This window comes from Stegodyphus dumicola, chromosome 8 (genome assembly GCF_044657685.1).
Source record: "Stegodyphus dumicola isolate Sdum_Otavi_A_Nest chromosome 8, ASM4465768v1".
In the NCBI taxonomy this organism is placed as follows: domain Eukaryota; kingdom Metazoa; phylum Arthropoda; class Arachnida; order Araneae; family Eresidae; genus Stegodyphus; species Stegodyphus dumicola.
In genome coordinates this window covers 125910636-125922842 of record NC_140775.1, presented here as the reverse complement: position 1 = coordinate 125922842, position 12207 = coordinate 125910636, and the positions used below count along the sequence as shown (strand labels likewise).

Genomic DNA, 12207 nt, shown 5'->3' with positions numbered 1-12207 from the left:
AACTAGGTATTATAGCAGTCCCATATACAAAATTTCAAAATTCTATAGCTAATCCTTTTTGAGTTATGCGAGATACCTACGTACGTACAGACATTACAAAATATTCCATTTTACAATCTGTTCTTAGGAAAAAAACTCCTTCATTCTGTGCGTACGTACGTATGTCCCGCAAAAAAGTAGTGAAAATGGATTTGAGAATGGTTAAAATGAATATTTCTGTTGAAAAATGATACCCGAAATGTTCCGTGATTACAATATTTTCTTTACTTCTTACAGGATAAAAAGTATAGTTATCATAATTACTCAATCTTCCCAGAAAAAAAGAAAGATAAAAAAATTTCTATCTTTATGCATAGTATTTTTAAAATTATTTTATTATTTCATAGATTAAAAATAACTTCAAGAGTGAGATAGAAAAGTTACCAAGAAAAGCCTAGCTCCAAACGTTAGTTTTTAGAGCATTCTCATGTGAAATCTTAGAATGACTCTGATTATCAGAAGACACAAAAGTGATCTTGACTCATTACAGGGATAATGCTGCTGTTTTTGAGTCTTGAAATTTGGCAAAAACGTTAGATGTTGAGCCTCTGTCCAGTTATTGCTATAATCTATTAGAATTCTGATAATTGGATAATCTGATAATTTATTAGAATTAGACGGAAGAAATGAATGTTCAGTCATCACGAACATGCAGACAAAACTCCAGTACATCCAGAAAAGAAGATCAAAAAGATTTCTGAGATTCGTTTCTGGAGTGGAGAAAATATCAAAAGATTCCAATAGTTATATACTCTCATTCTAACATATGGGTGACACTACAAAATTTTGGATTAAATAGATGCAGCTTGGAGAAACGTTTTTAAAAACTGAAATTGATGAAAAACTTGTTTGAGTCAAGAAAATAGAGTTCCACTGCACTGCTGTCTACAGAAAATGATACTGCTCTAGAATTATAATATGATGACAAAATCGGTGAATGAGCCTTGCAAAAGACATATAGATTTATGAAAGGCTGCATTTTATAAAAAATTTTAAGTATTAAATAAATTGTATTTTTAAATATCTAAGTAAAGCAATTTACGGATTAAAATACTAATATAGTGTTTAATTTATAGAGAACGTTAATTGCATTAATAACCTATTATAATTAATAACCTATGGCGCCAGAAATGTTGAAGCCAGGAATGAATCGGTATATAAAAACTATAAAGTATTTTATATAAGAAAAAATAATTAAATCCCACAAGCAATATGTAGGAAGTGAGCATAGGTATTTACATTTTAAAAGTACATAGTTTAAGAACTACTGTTAAAAATGATTAGTTTAAATTCAAATACTGTTAAGAAATGAGTAGTTTAAATTAAATGAATATATAAATAAATACAATGGAAAGGATCTTACATTGTGATACGCATTCAAGGAAATATAATTTTTATTTAAATTGTTCACATTACATAGTATGTAAAGTATCTTTCTAACTTTGGTGAATAAATAATAAAATTGTGTACAACTAGAATCTAACATTCTGGATTATTCAGTGGTAACATTTAACACATAATTAGTATGAATGAAAAAATACTACTCAGTAAACGACAAAATTCTATTAGTAATTATGAATAAGTTTAAAAAACAGCATTTCGAAGTTTTAATATTTATTATATACTAATTCAGTAAAAATCAAAATTAATCATAATAAACTTACATAATACAATGATTAAAAAATTAATGAATTGGAAGAAATAGGAATCATTCAAGCGATTGTGACATATTTATTCATTTTTATATTTCGAAAATGTTATTAAAGTTCCAAAAGAATGTTAAAGAACTTTATGTTTACAACTAAATGAAAAACAAAGTAAGCTCGTTTTTGAAGTGCAAAAAAATTCAGAGTGATTCTTTAAGCTATAATAGTATTATTCAAATCACGGTGATGCAAAATAGCTCAATATTTTTTGTTTTAGAAAATAAAATTTGAAGCGATGAAAATATATCTTTTATATAAAATTTAGATAAGATATGGACGGCATTTTATCACAAAGCAGCCATAAAGTAGTTTCTGGCTAAATTAAAAATACTATCGACAAATCAGTTAAAATAGGAGAGCATTCCAAATACGGGAAGAATAACCTTATAACCGTTAAAAATTGTATATCTGTTATAGACATTGAACAACTTGCGCAGTTTTCTTTTAATTGTCCACACTACTAAAAACACAAAAGGATATTTTATCATAATTTAGAACTTGTCCACCAAATCAAATGTACAGATATTATTATTTTAAATTACTCAAGTAAGTATATGATTTAATAATCACAGAACTGTAAATTTATAGAAACATATATTAATTAATATATAAAATTATTTGCAATAATAAATGCTTTATTTCTTAGGTTTTCAACTCCAGGAAATAGAAACATATATTAATTAATATATAAAATTATATGTAATAATAAATACTTTATTTCTTAGGTTTTCAACTCCAGGAAATAGAAATATAGATATCGCATATTTAAATATTTGTCAATATTACATAGCTTTACCTATAGTCATATCTTAAACTTTGATTTTTTTCTTACTGTAATTATTATAAACAAACATAAAGGATCAAATAATAAAAAAATGTGTTATAAAAATTATTTCGAAAATTCGGTGCAGTTCTAATGTTAGCTTATGAATTAACTTTCTAATGTTAAACTTTGTCTATAGTCACATATATTATATAACTCTTAAACCTTGATTTTACTTTCTTACTGCAATTCTTAGAAACAAACATATAGGATCAAATAATAAAAAAATGTGTTATTATAAAAATTATTTTGAAAATTCGGCGTAGTTTTAATGTTAACTTACGAATAATTTAATTGAGTAATAATGCTTAATAAATGTATAACTAACAAATAATATTTTATTTTAGTCAAATCTGTGTTTTATTATTGAAGAAAAAGATCTCACTCAGGCATGCATTCCTACTTATAATTATTTCAGATTCATCCAATTTTATTAAAATATTGCGGGTCTGCTGTAAGAAATGTGGCAAAATTGCACTATAAGCTCTTAATATGTGTGTGCTCTTCCAAATGTTTTAAGTTCTGTATCGAATTTCTTTAAAATACTTCTAAAAATTACTACAAACGTCTATATATTTAATGAGTTTTATTTAAAGCTTATACAAGCTCACATTTAGATTACAAAAAAGAAATACATAAAAACCTGAGCAAACTCTTATCCTAACGGAAATAAAAAAGCAACTAAAAAAATTTTTATTAAGTACGATGTGCGGTCAAAATATATTGAGGTGGTTTCAGAGGACCAAGTAATATATTTCTTAAATTTTAATTATAAAATACAACTTTTCAATGCTATGAAAAAAATGATAATTTTCTTTAATACACCCCTACTAAATACACTTGAGATAATTTTTCCTTCGGTTATCAAGGTACCTACTACAAGTATAAACCAGAGGATGACATTCAAAATAGCCTAAAATCTATCAAATATTATTTAAAAACTTAAAGATATACAGAATTTTATGCCAAAATATTGTGAATTTTTATTATGGTATAAAAATAATAATGTAGTCTAAAAATAATAATACAGCTTTTTCATATAACGAAGAAAAAAGTGATGTTATAAATGCAAAACACTACTTGCTTATTTTAAAACTTATATTAATTGTATTAAAAAACTTAAAATTAATTGTAAATGTTGAAGAACTATGATGGAGAAAAATCAATTTCGAAGAATAATATCTAATAATTTTATACAGCCTTAGTGACTGACCCAATTAAAATTAAAGCTTCATGCTCACCTTCACTATGGTAAAATAATTATTTACTTTTGAAAACATTTATAATGTAGCCACATTTGGCGAATCAACATTGTCTTGGTGACTTTCCAAAATTTCAAAATTCTGCCAACTTTTTTTCAGTTACGTTGGAGATTAAAATCTTCCTATTATATAATTTTTATGAATTATCTATTTGCAAAACTGGATTATTTTTTAAGTAAAATAACTATATTCTTAGGTTATCAATGAAAAGGGGCACCACAAAAAGGTTTTTAAGACTCAAGGTAAGGGAATGCCACAAAAATCTCTCATGTCTCAGTTTTAGCAAGGAATGTATGGTTCAGCTGAACTAAGACCGATAGAGACGGAATGGAGGAAACACGGGCGTTATATTGTAAATGTATGGAGTGTCAAAATTTTTTTAGTACTTAGGGCAGTGGTCTTAAATTCAAATCGTATATGGGTCGAATGCGCGATCTAGGCCAGATTTTTTTTCTTATATGGAAAGTTTTATTAACAAATTTTAAAAGTATTTTCCATATTTTAAATTTCACTTCACTAAATATTTATCAAAACGTACATAAACAATAATAATACTAATAACACAGAAAAGAAAAAATTCAAATTTATATTTATTTTCTATCTGAAATCTAAAGTTTGGTACCAGTAAAACATTTCTTTTGGTTACACGACGTAATTCAAATAAATGAACAGCTAAATATTAAATTTTTAGACTGCCATTTCTTTTAAATAATTCTAACATATTTGATTAATCTTTTAATTGTTTACTTTAATTTTAAATAAAATTAAAATAAATTATTTTTAACAAAATTCACCCTGTGTGACAAAATGTGAGAATGAATAATAACAAACTAATCTTTTTCTCTTATTTATTAAATTTATCTTCGATGCATAAATAAAAAAAAATTTTTGTATGTAAAAATTATAAAATTCTTTATTTCCTGTTATCACCTGAAACATGATGGCATTTCGATTCTGACAAAGTTTTTAACCTTCGAGAGAAATTACTAGAAATTACCTCCAACGCGGATTGCAGATGCTCATCAGTCAACTGGTCTCTTCTGTTATTAATTTTCAAATGTAGGAAAAAAAAGCTATTCACATTTAAATGTTTTCCCAAACAAAGCGATTATTCTTAGTGCAAAAGTTCGTAACTGAGCTTATTTATTTTTAACAAGTACGAATAAAACTTTTAAAATTTTTTATCACAATGTAAATTAATTAGCTCCATTCTATTTATTTTCTGGTGCGTTGTTCATGTTTGTTTATTGAGGAAATGAAAATAATATAAATTTGAATTTCAAACTAAACTCTTTAAATCAGCACTGAAAATCTTAATCCGGCCCTGTCTATAGGTATTTAGCAACTACGTTTAGCTGATAACATTCTATTTTGAATGCTTATAATCATATGTACTTTTCAAAATCAATCTGGAGTCAAAGGTTGGCAGAATATTCTTCTTAGAACATTAAATTCCTTTAAAATATTAAAAGTATTCAATACGCCAGAAAGAAATAAAATACATATCCAGAGATAAAAACACATTGTTTCCACAAAATATTTTATTTTTTTAATTATATGTGATTATTCCTTTTTAGGTACATATATTACAAGCATTGTATACATAATTCCTGCTATGACACTTTTTATTTTGCTTTTCTAAAGACATAAAGCGCCTTAATAAAGGACACTTAAGTGTACTAGACCGCAGAAGAGACAGAAAATTATTCTCTAATCTGAAATACATAAATAAAAGCGTGTTGCTCCATTCGTAAACATTATTTTTAAAATTTTTCTTAAACAGTTTTGCAATATATTAATGAAAGCCCATACGTATGGAATTCTAAAATTACATAAATATTCCATACTTAGACAAATAAAATGATTTCTAATGTATTTAGCTTGGTACTGCATACTGATGAAGAAAAGAAACAATTATGAAATTACTCAGTATAGCAACAATCTTAAGCGCATTTATAGTCGTAAGAGAAATAGCACCTCTACAGACAGTGGAGATTTTAAATCTCATATCACGCAAAAATATAACTGTTTCTTTGAATTTCTATTTCCGAAATTCTTTTTCATATTGGAAAACATCTGAAATACCTTTGACACATTTCTTTAAGATAAAGAGACTGGCTTGCTTTAGACAGAAATTAAAGAATCGGATATTTCCCCAAACTTAAAATTAAGCGAAACATTGTCAATCTTTTGATACAGTTTAGCAAATTCACAACCCTACATTAATAGCACTTGCTCTTATGACTGAACTTCAGTGCTCTTATGAATGAAGATGAAAATCATTTAGCATGAAAAATGTGAAATTGCATTTTGAGAAATAAGGTATTGAAACTTGGACAGAAATGTCAGAATAAGAAACACATAATATAAAAAAAAAAGTTATGAGGCCATGAAAAAATTTTTCATAAAGATCCCTAAGACGTATTATGCAATGTTCTATACGTATGCATAATAATTTTACACAAATAATTTTTTAAAATGTACAAAATTACACATAAATAAAGCAACAATTATTGGCCTAAACTGAAATAAAAGATTTTGTTAACAATTGAAGCAATGAATATTCACGTTAATAAACCAGTCAGTGGCATAATGATTAAAAAATGTTTCTGGTATCTCATTATAATAAAAATAATTTTTTCTTTCTTCTAAATTACAGTAGAATATTTTTAGCTTTTTAATATAGTACAATCACTGAAATTTTATGTTAAATAACTTAATTTCATCCTCATCAAATTTAAAAAAAAATGTGCGATTGAAGAACAGTTTTTCAAAAAGAAAATCTTAGTTACATTAAGATATCTATTTAAAAATTAAGGCAAAAATATTACTGACGTAGATTTTGAATAGTAACGCAAAGAAATATGGAGGATTTCAGAACAAATGGTGCATCTTTGATAGACGGTTGCACGGATTTAGAAGATTTTTTTTGGCGAGCGATACGACTTATGGCAAACCCATTGCTGGACAAGTTATTTATGGTAACCGATACTTGTCATTTTATTAAAAAAATAATGTGTTTTAATATGCATAAATTCCGTATTTTAAATATTATTTATGGCATCTAAATATTAAAAATCAATTTAATTTTGCATTTTTATTTAAAATAAAAATTTTATTGTTTATGATATTTTATATAATTTTATATTGTGGATGATATAATCAATGACGTTATCTTACTTAAAAGCAATTGGTTTTAATATCTATAAATTCAATCTAATGTTTTAAACATTAATTATGGCTGTTAAATATTAAAATACAATTTAATTTTGCATTTTTAAAATAATTTTATTATGTATGATTATTTAAGTAATTTTAATTCTATGCGTGATGTAATCAGCTCCCTGATTGGTTACAGAATATTTGTGCATTAACGAGCTGTAATCAGCTCTTTGATTGCATACTGAATATTTGTGCATTACCACGTCATTTTAAAATTTTATTATTCATCTCTTTGAATTCCTTAGATTTCATAGGGAACGGATATGTCCCTTTCAAAGATGAATACTTCAAATCTATTGAAACTTGAACTTGACACCCACTTTAGTCTTTTTAGAAATTTATCTTTTAATTTATCTCTTATCTTATTTCTATTCTTATAATTTAAAAAACTGTTAAAAACATGATTTAATTATATATATATGTAATAATAAAATACCATAGTCAAGAATACACTTAGTTCTAGCTGTATGTTCTTTTCATTTTTTAATGGCGACGGTTTCTTATTTGAAAGTACGTGGAATTAAATCCACAGCCTCGTAGTCAAGTTGTTTTTCCCGCCTTTTCTACACGTACAGTTATAGAATGTTCTGGAAATATTTAAAGCGAACTGGATTGGCTGACGAGGCTGACGTCATTTCTTGGAAGCTCCGCCTTTCCAGAGGCTATAAAAGACTCGCAAAAGAATATCGGCGGCTTTTTCTTAAATGTCACGATGCAGTAACTTCATACAAAAAGTTATTAGTAATTTTTTTTATTTACTCCGGATATCTGATTTTGTAACTGCTATTTCTCCTGAATAATAATAAATGGATCCTGTTTTTTAAACTTATCGTCTGATAATTTAAGCTACGACTACATCTATATTTCTTCAACGATCTATTTATTCTGGACAAAAGCTGATACATCACACACACACACACACCCAGGCACCCTGGTGCCTGGGTCAAGGATAAATACACCGTTTCTTCAGTGCGTCAAAGATGAATGTTGTTACTGGTAAGTACCAAAAATTATTAGTATCGGAATCAAAAAGTTGTCCTTTGAGACCAATTAGGCCAATCTGGCTTTCCTAATCAAAGACTTATTTATAAATTGTGATAAGGGTCAGAGGAAATTTATTTTAAATTTTTGGAGGAAACCTCGCTAATTGCTTTTTCAATGATGAGCGAGAAATATGGATCACAGATGAAGATCGTTAAAAGAGCCGATTCTGAGGACGGCCGTATATGGTGTTGTGGTCACAGTGGAAAAAATAACCGCTGTAACGGTAAAAAAAAGTACATATTAGACATTCCTTCTTTTTTACTGGTAGTAAACTTCCAATTGCCGTCATTTTAGCTCTAGTGTACGATATATTCATGGGTTCCTCTTACGATAGAATTCAATGTGAGCTCGGTATTTTTTCAGAAGCTGTAGCCGACTGGAGCAGTTAGAAAATAATTATATTCTATGAAACTTATTTTAAAGTATTTGAATTTAAGTAATAATTTAATTCTTTTAAACGTTGGTATGATGTTTTTTTCGATATTCAATCTAAGTAATATTTTAATCCAATTAAACGTTGGCGCAATGATTTTATAGCGGTGTTTTTATTCCATTTCTTTGCTATATGAAAGTAATAATTTAACCTTACTTTAGTATTTTATACTCGTAGTAAATGTATTTATTTACATTTGCCTACCATCTTAAAAAACGACGTTTTCAACAAAAAATTAATCCATTATTTTTAACGATATTTATTTTTTTAAAGTTTCGAATACTTTACTATGCGTAAACTACGTAAAAACAGCGTTTTTCAAGAAGGCTGACGATTGTAAAAACCGCGCCAATGTAAATCGCCAAAAATTCGTGACACCGTCTACCAAAGTAGCACCGAACAAATAATTTATCAGCTATTTTCAACTTGTTCAAACATGGAAGGGAAATCGGAAATACATCCGATGTATTTTTGTTAGCTATTTTTTAAAATTGCTCCGTAGCAACTTAAAAATCTCCAAATTCTTATTCAATAAATGAAATTTCGTAACAGGATGCTTCTGGAGCTATATCCCTTTAAATAAAATATTATAAAGAGCAAAAATCATAATTAATGGCTAGAAAAGGGCAGATTTCTGTTATTCTTTACTTGAACCCATAAAAGCAACACAGGCAGTAAATCCTGAGAAACGTAATTGGTCCCCATCATAAATAATAATTTTTTAAAAAATTATTTTGATTGTGATGAAAAACGTTACATGAACATAATTAAAACTTGTATATAGTAGAATCAACATTTAGAGCTGCATCTAAGACTATGGGGAAAATGCAGCTGAAAAAGCTTTACATTTTAGAACAATGATGGTCATTTTAGGAAACAATACGTGATAACTAATACTTCATTCAACAATGAATATATTAATGATGAATATGATAATTTAATGGAGAAAACATCAATATAAAAATTAACATACATTGAAACAATATCATAAATACACAATACCCAACTTTAGGTAAATCTATTTCCTAAACGTACGGGAACTTAAAACAATAATTTATACATCTTTGAAAGTACACAATATAAAGAAGATAACCATCATAATATATTTATATTTTCAGTTATATGATGGGGAAGCAGGCCTTGGCACAAACTTCACAGCATTTTGTGTTTTCTCTGTCCGATGGCCTCGCTTCATTTTGCCTGACTTTTTTATACCTAAATACCAGTCTTTATTGTTACCAAGCCAAAGATAATTATTCCAGCCTTCATTATATAACTCTCTAAACCAAGTATTTTCAGAATTTTGATCTCTCTGGAAAAGGCAAAAGAAAGATTTTTTTAAAGAACACAATTTAAACAAAACAAAACAAAAAAAAGAAAAGGGGGAAAAAAAAATCTGAAATGTTTCAGATTTTAAATTATGTCCAAAGGAGCGTTTTTTTAACATTTGTGTGTTACATTCATTTATTAAATATCACGTTCTTCGCACTTAAACAATAAAATTCAGTTCAACAGCAATATCGCAAAATAGTTTTAAAATGAGCATGCATATCTTTAGAATTTCCGATACAGAAACTCACGCGCTGGAGATAAAAATGTTTTTTCTGTACAACGTTGCCATTACTCGCTTTGCAATCCTTGAGTTTGTTAATAAAAAATTCGTTAAAGTTTTACAAAATAGGAAATCGATAATGAAACAAATTCCAAATTTCAAATTTGCTCTTCCACATGCCCATATTCGTAGGAGGATTACGTCATTCAAAATTCGATGGCTCTATGTGTCATTGTTTTATCACAATGTGAGAATTATACATACATTTATGCAGATTTTTCATTATTTAATTTCTTTAAATATAACACAGGGCGATAATACTTTGTGGCAACAGTTTGAAAAGTGATTCGCCGTTTGTAGTGAATCGACGCAAAATTGCAAAACGAAAACAATAGTCCTTCAGGCACAAAGCCCCTATGGACTAATAAAACATTATTAATGCTGCATAATATACTAAGAAATGTATTTAAAGAGAAATAAATGGTAATTAAATTGACACGTTTACTGTACTTTTTTTGAGTGTATATCATATGAAGGAGAAATAGTCGCCTAGAGTTTGCTTGATTAAAACCTAAATGGCCAAAGCACATATGACTAAAACATCTAAACATCTAAACCGTGATTAAAATAACTGAAGCATATAGATGATCTATGATTTAAACCTAATTTATGTACTTATAACAATATACGCATTATTGTAAATATTTGTACTTATTTGTTTATTTATTTATTTATTTATTTTTAAGTCCAAAGGAGAAATTTGCCCAGAACGACTGTTAACCATTTGGCCTTTTGCGTTGATTCACTACAAGTGTTGTTTCACTTTTCAAATTGTTGCCACTAAATATTATCGCCCTGTATTATGTTTAAAGAAATTAAATAATGAAGAATATTCATAAATTTATGCATGTTTCTCGCATTGTGATAAAACAACGGTACCTAGAGCCATCACATTTTGAATAACGTAATCCTCCTGCGAATATGGGCATCTGGAAGCTCAAATTTGAAATTTAGAATTTGTTTTACTATCGGTTTCATATTTTGTAAAACTTTAACGAATTTTTGATTAACAAACTCAAAGCGAGCAATGGCAACGTTGTATAGAAAAAATATTTTTATCTTCAGCGCGCGAGATTAGAATTTCCGATACGGAAATTCTAATGATATGCTCACTTTAAAATTATTTTGCGATATTGCTCTTGAACTGAATTTTATGGTTTGAGTGCAAAGAACATGATATTTAATAAACAAAAGTAAAACATAAAATGTTAAGAAAACGGCCGTAATTTAAAATCTGAAACCGTTCAGATTTTTTTTTTTTTTTTTTTTATTTATTATTTATTTTTTAGAGCTGGGTGTTTGAACACAGCGTTCACAAAAGTTCTAAGACGGCCTTTATATTCGCAACCACTGGTCATAGATATATACTTCCGATTACAAAAACGTTTTAAATGACGCAGATTCGTATTTTCATATTTTTAAAATAAAAAAAGTAAATTTTATATAAAAAATGAAATTAAATTTTTTTCCCGTTCCGTGCTCTTCATACTTACATTTAAGAAGTTCTAAATTCGTTACTGAGGAAAAATAAAATAAAATAAAAAAGCAAAAAAAAAAAAAAAAGGGGGGGGGAAACAAGAAGTTTGATTTCAATACAAAATTTGACAGAGATATTTCATATTGAATTCGGAAATCATATTTAAGAGCCGTACAGAAATTTAAGAGCAACATATTTGCTTATGTACGTAACTAAAAATAAGTTATCAGGCTAGAAAAAGTTCCTATGCAGATTTTCGTGAAAAGCATTGATAAATACAAATTTTTTAAAGAACGGAGATCTTATATACAGAATCTCATTAGAATTCGTGTTTTAGAAGATAATGGTAGGCTTTAGTACTGCGTAAAATGATTTGTATTAATAAAAAATGAAAAATATTTAAAATGCTTTAAAAATAAAAATTTTAATGAATTTTTTACGATTAGCAGATTACGATTTTAAAGTAATAAAACTTCTTAAGGATATTAATAACTTTTTTAGGCTTTGAAACTTTTAAATTACTTGTGTAAAAGTTTTTTCAGCATACCAAATATAGCAAAATTATAAATTAAAGACACTGGTAATTCAC

General features: G+C 27.3%; 1 protein-coding gene across 3 annotated transcripts in view; it reads right to left on the bottom strand.

The window, feature by feature from the left end:
• Positions 1-5353: 5353 nt before the first annotated feature.
• LOC118203026 (putative fibroblast growth factor 1) overlaps positions 5354-12207 on the bottom strand; it is a 104119-nt gene continuing 97265 nt past the window's right edge. For all 3 annotated transcript variants that reach the window (XM_085822384.1, XM_085822382.1, XM_085822383.1), the window contains exon 4: positions 5354-9841. In XM_085822384.1, the coding sequence (XP_085678510.1) occupies positions 9644-9841 (198 nt within the window). In that variant the 3' untranslated portion in view covers positions 5354-9643. The remainder of the gene's footprint in view (positions 9842-12207) is intronic.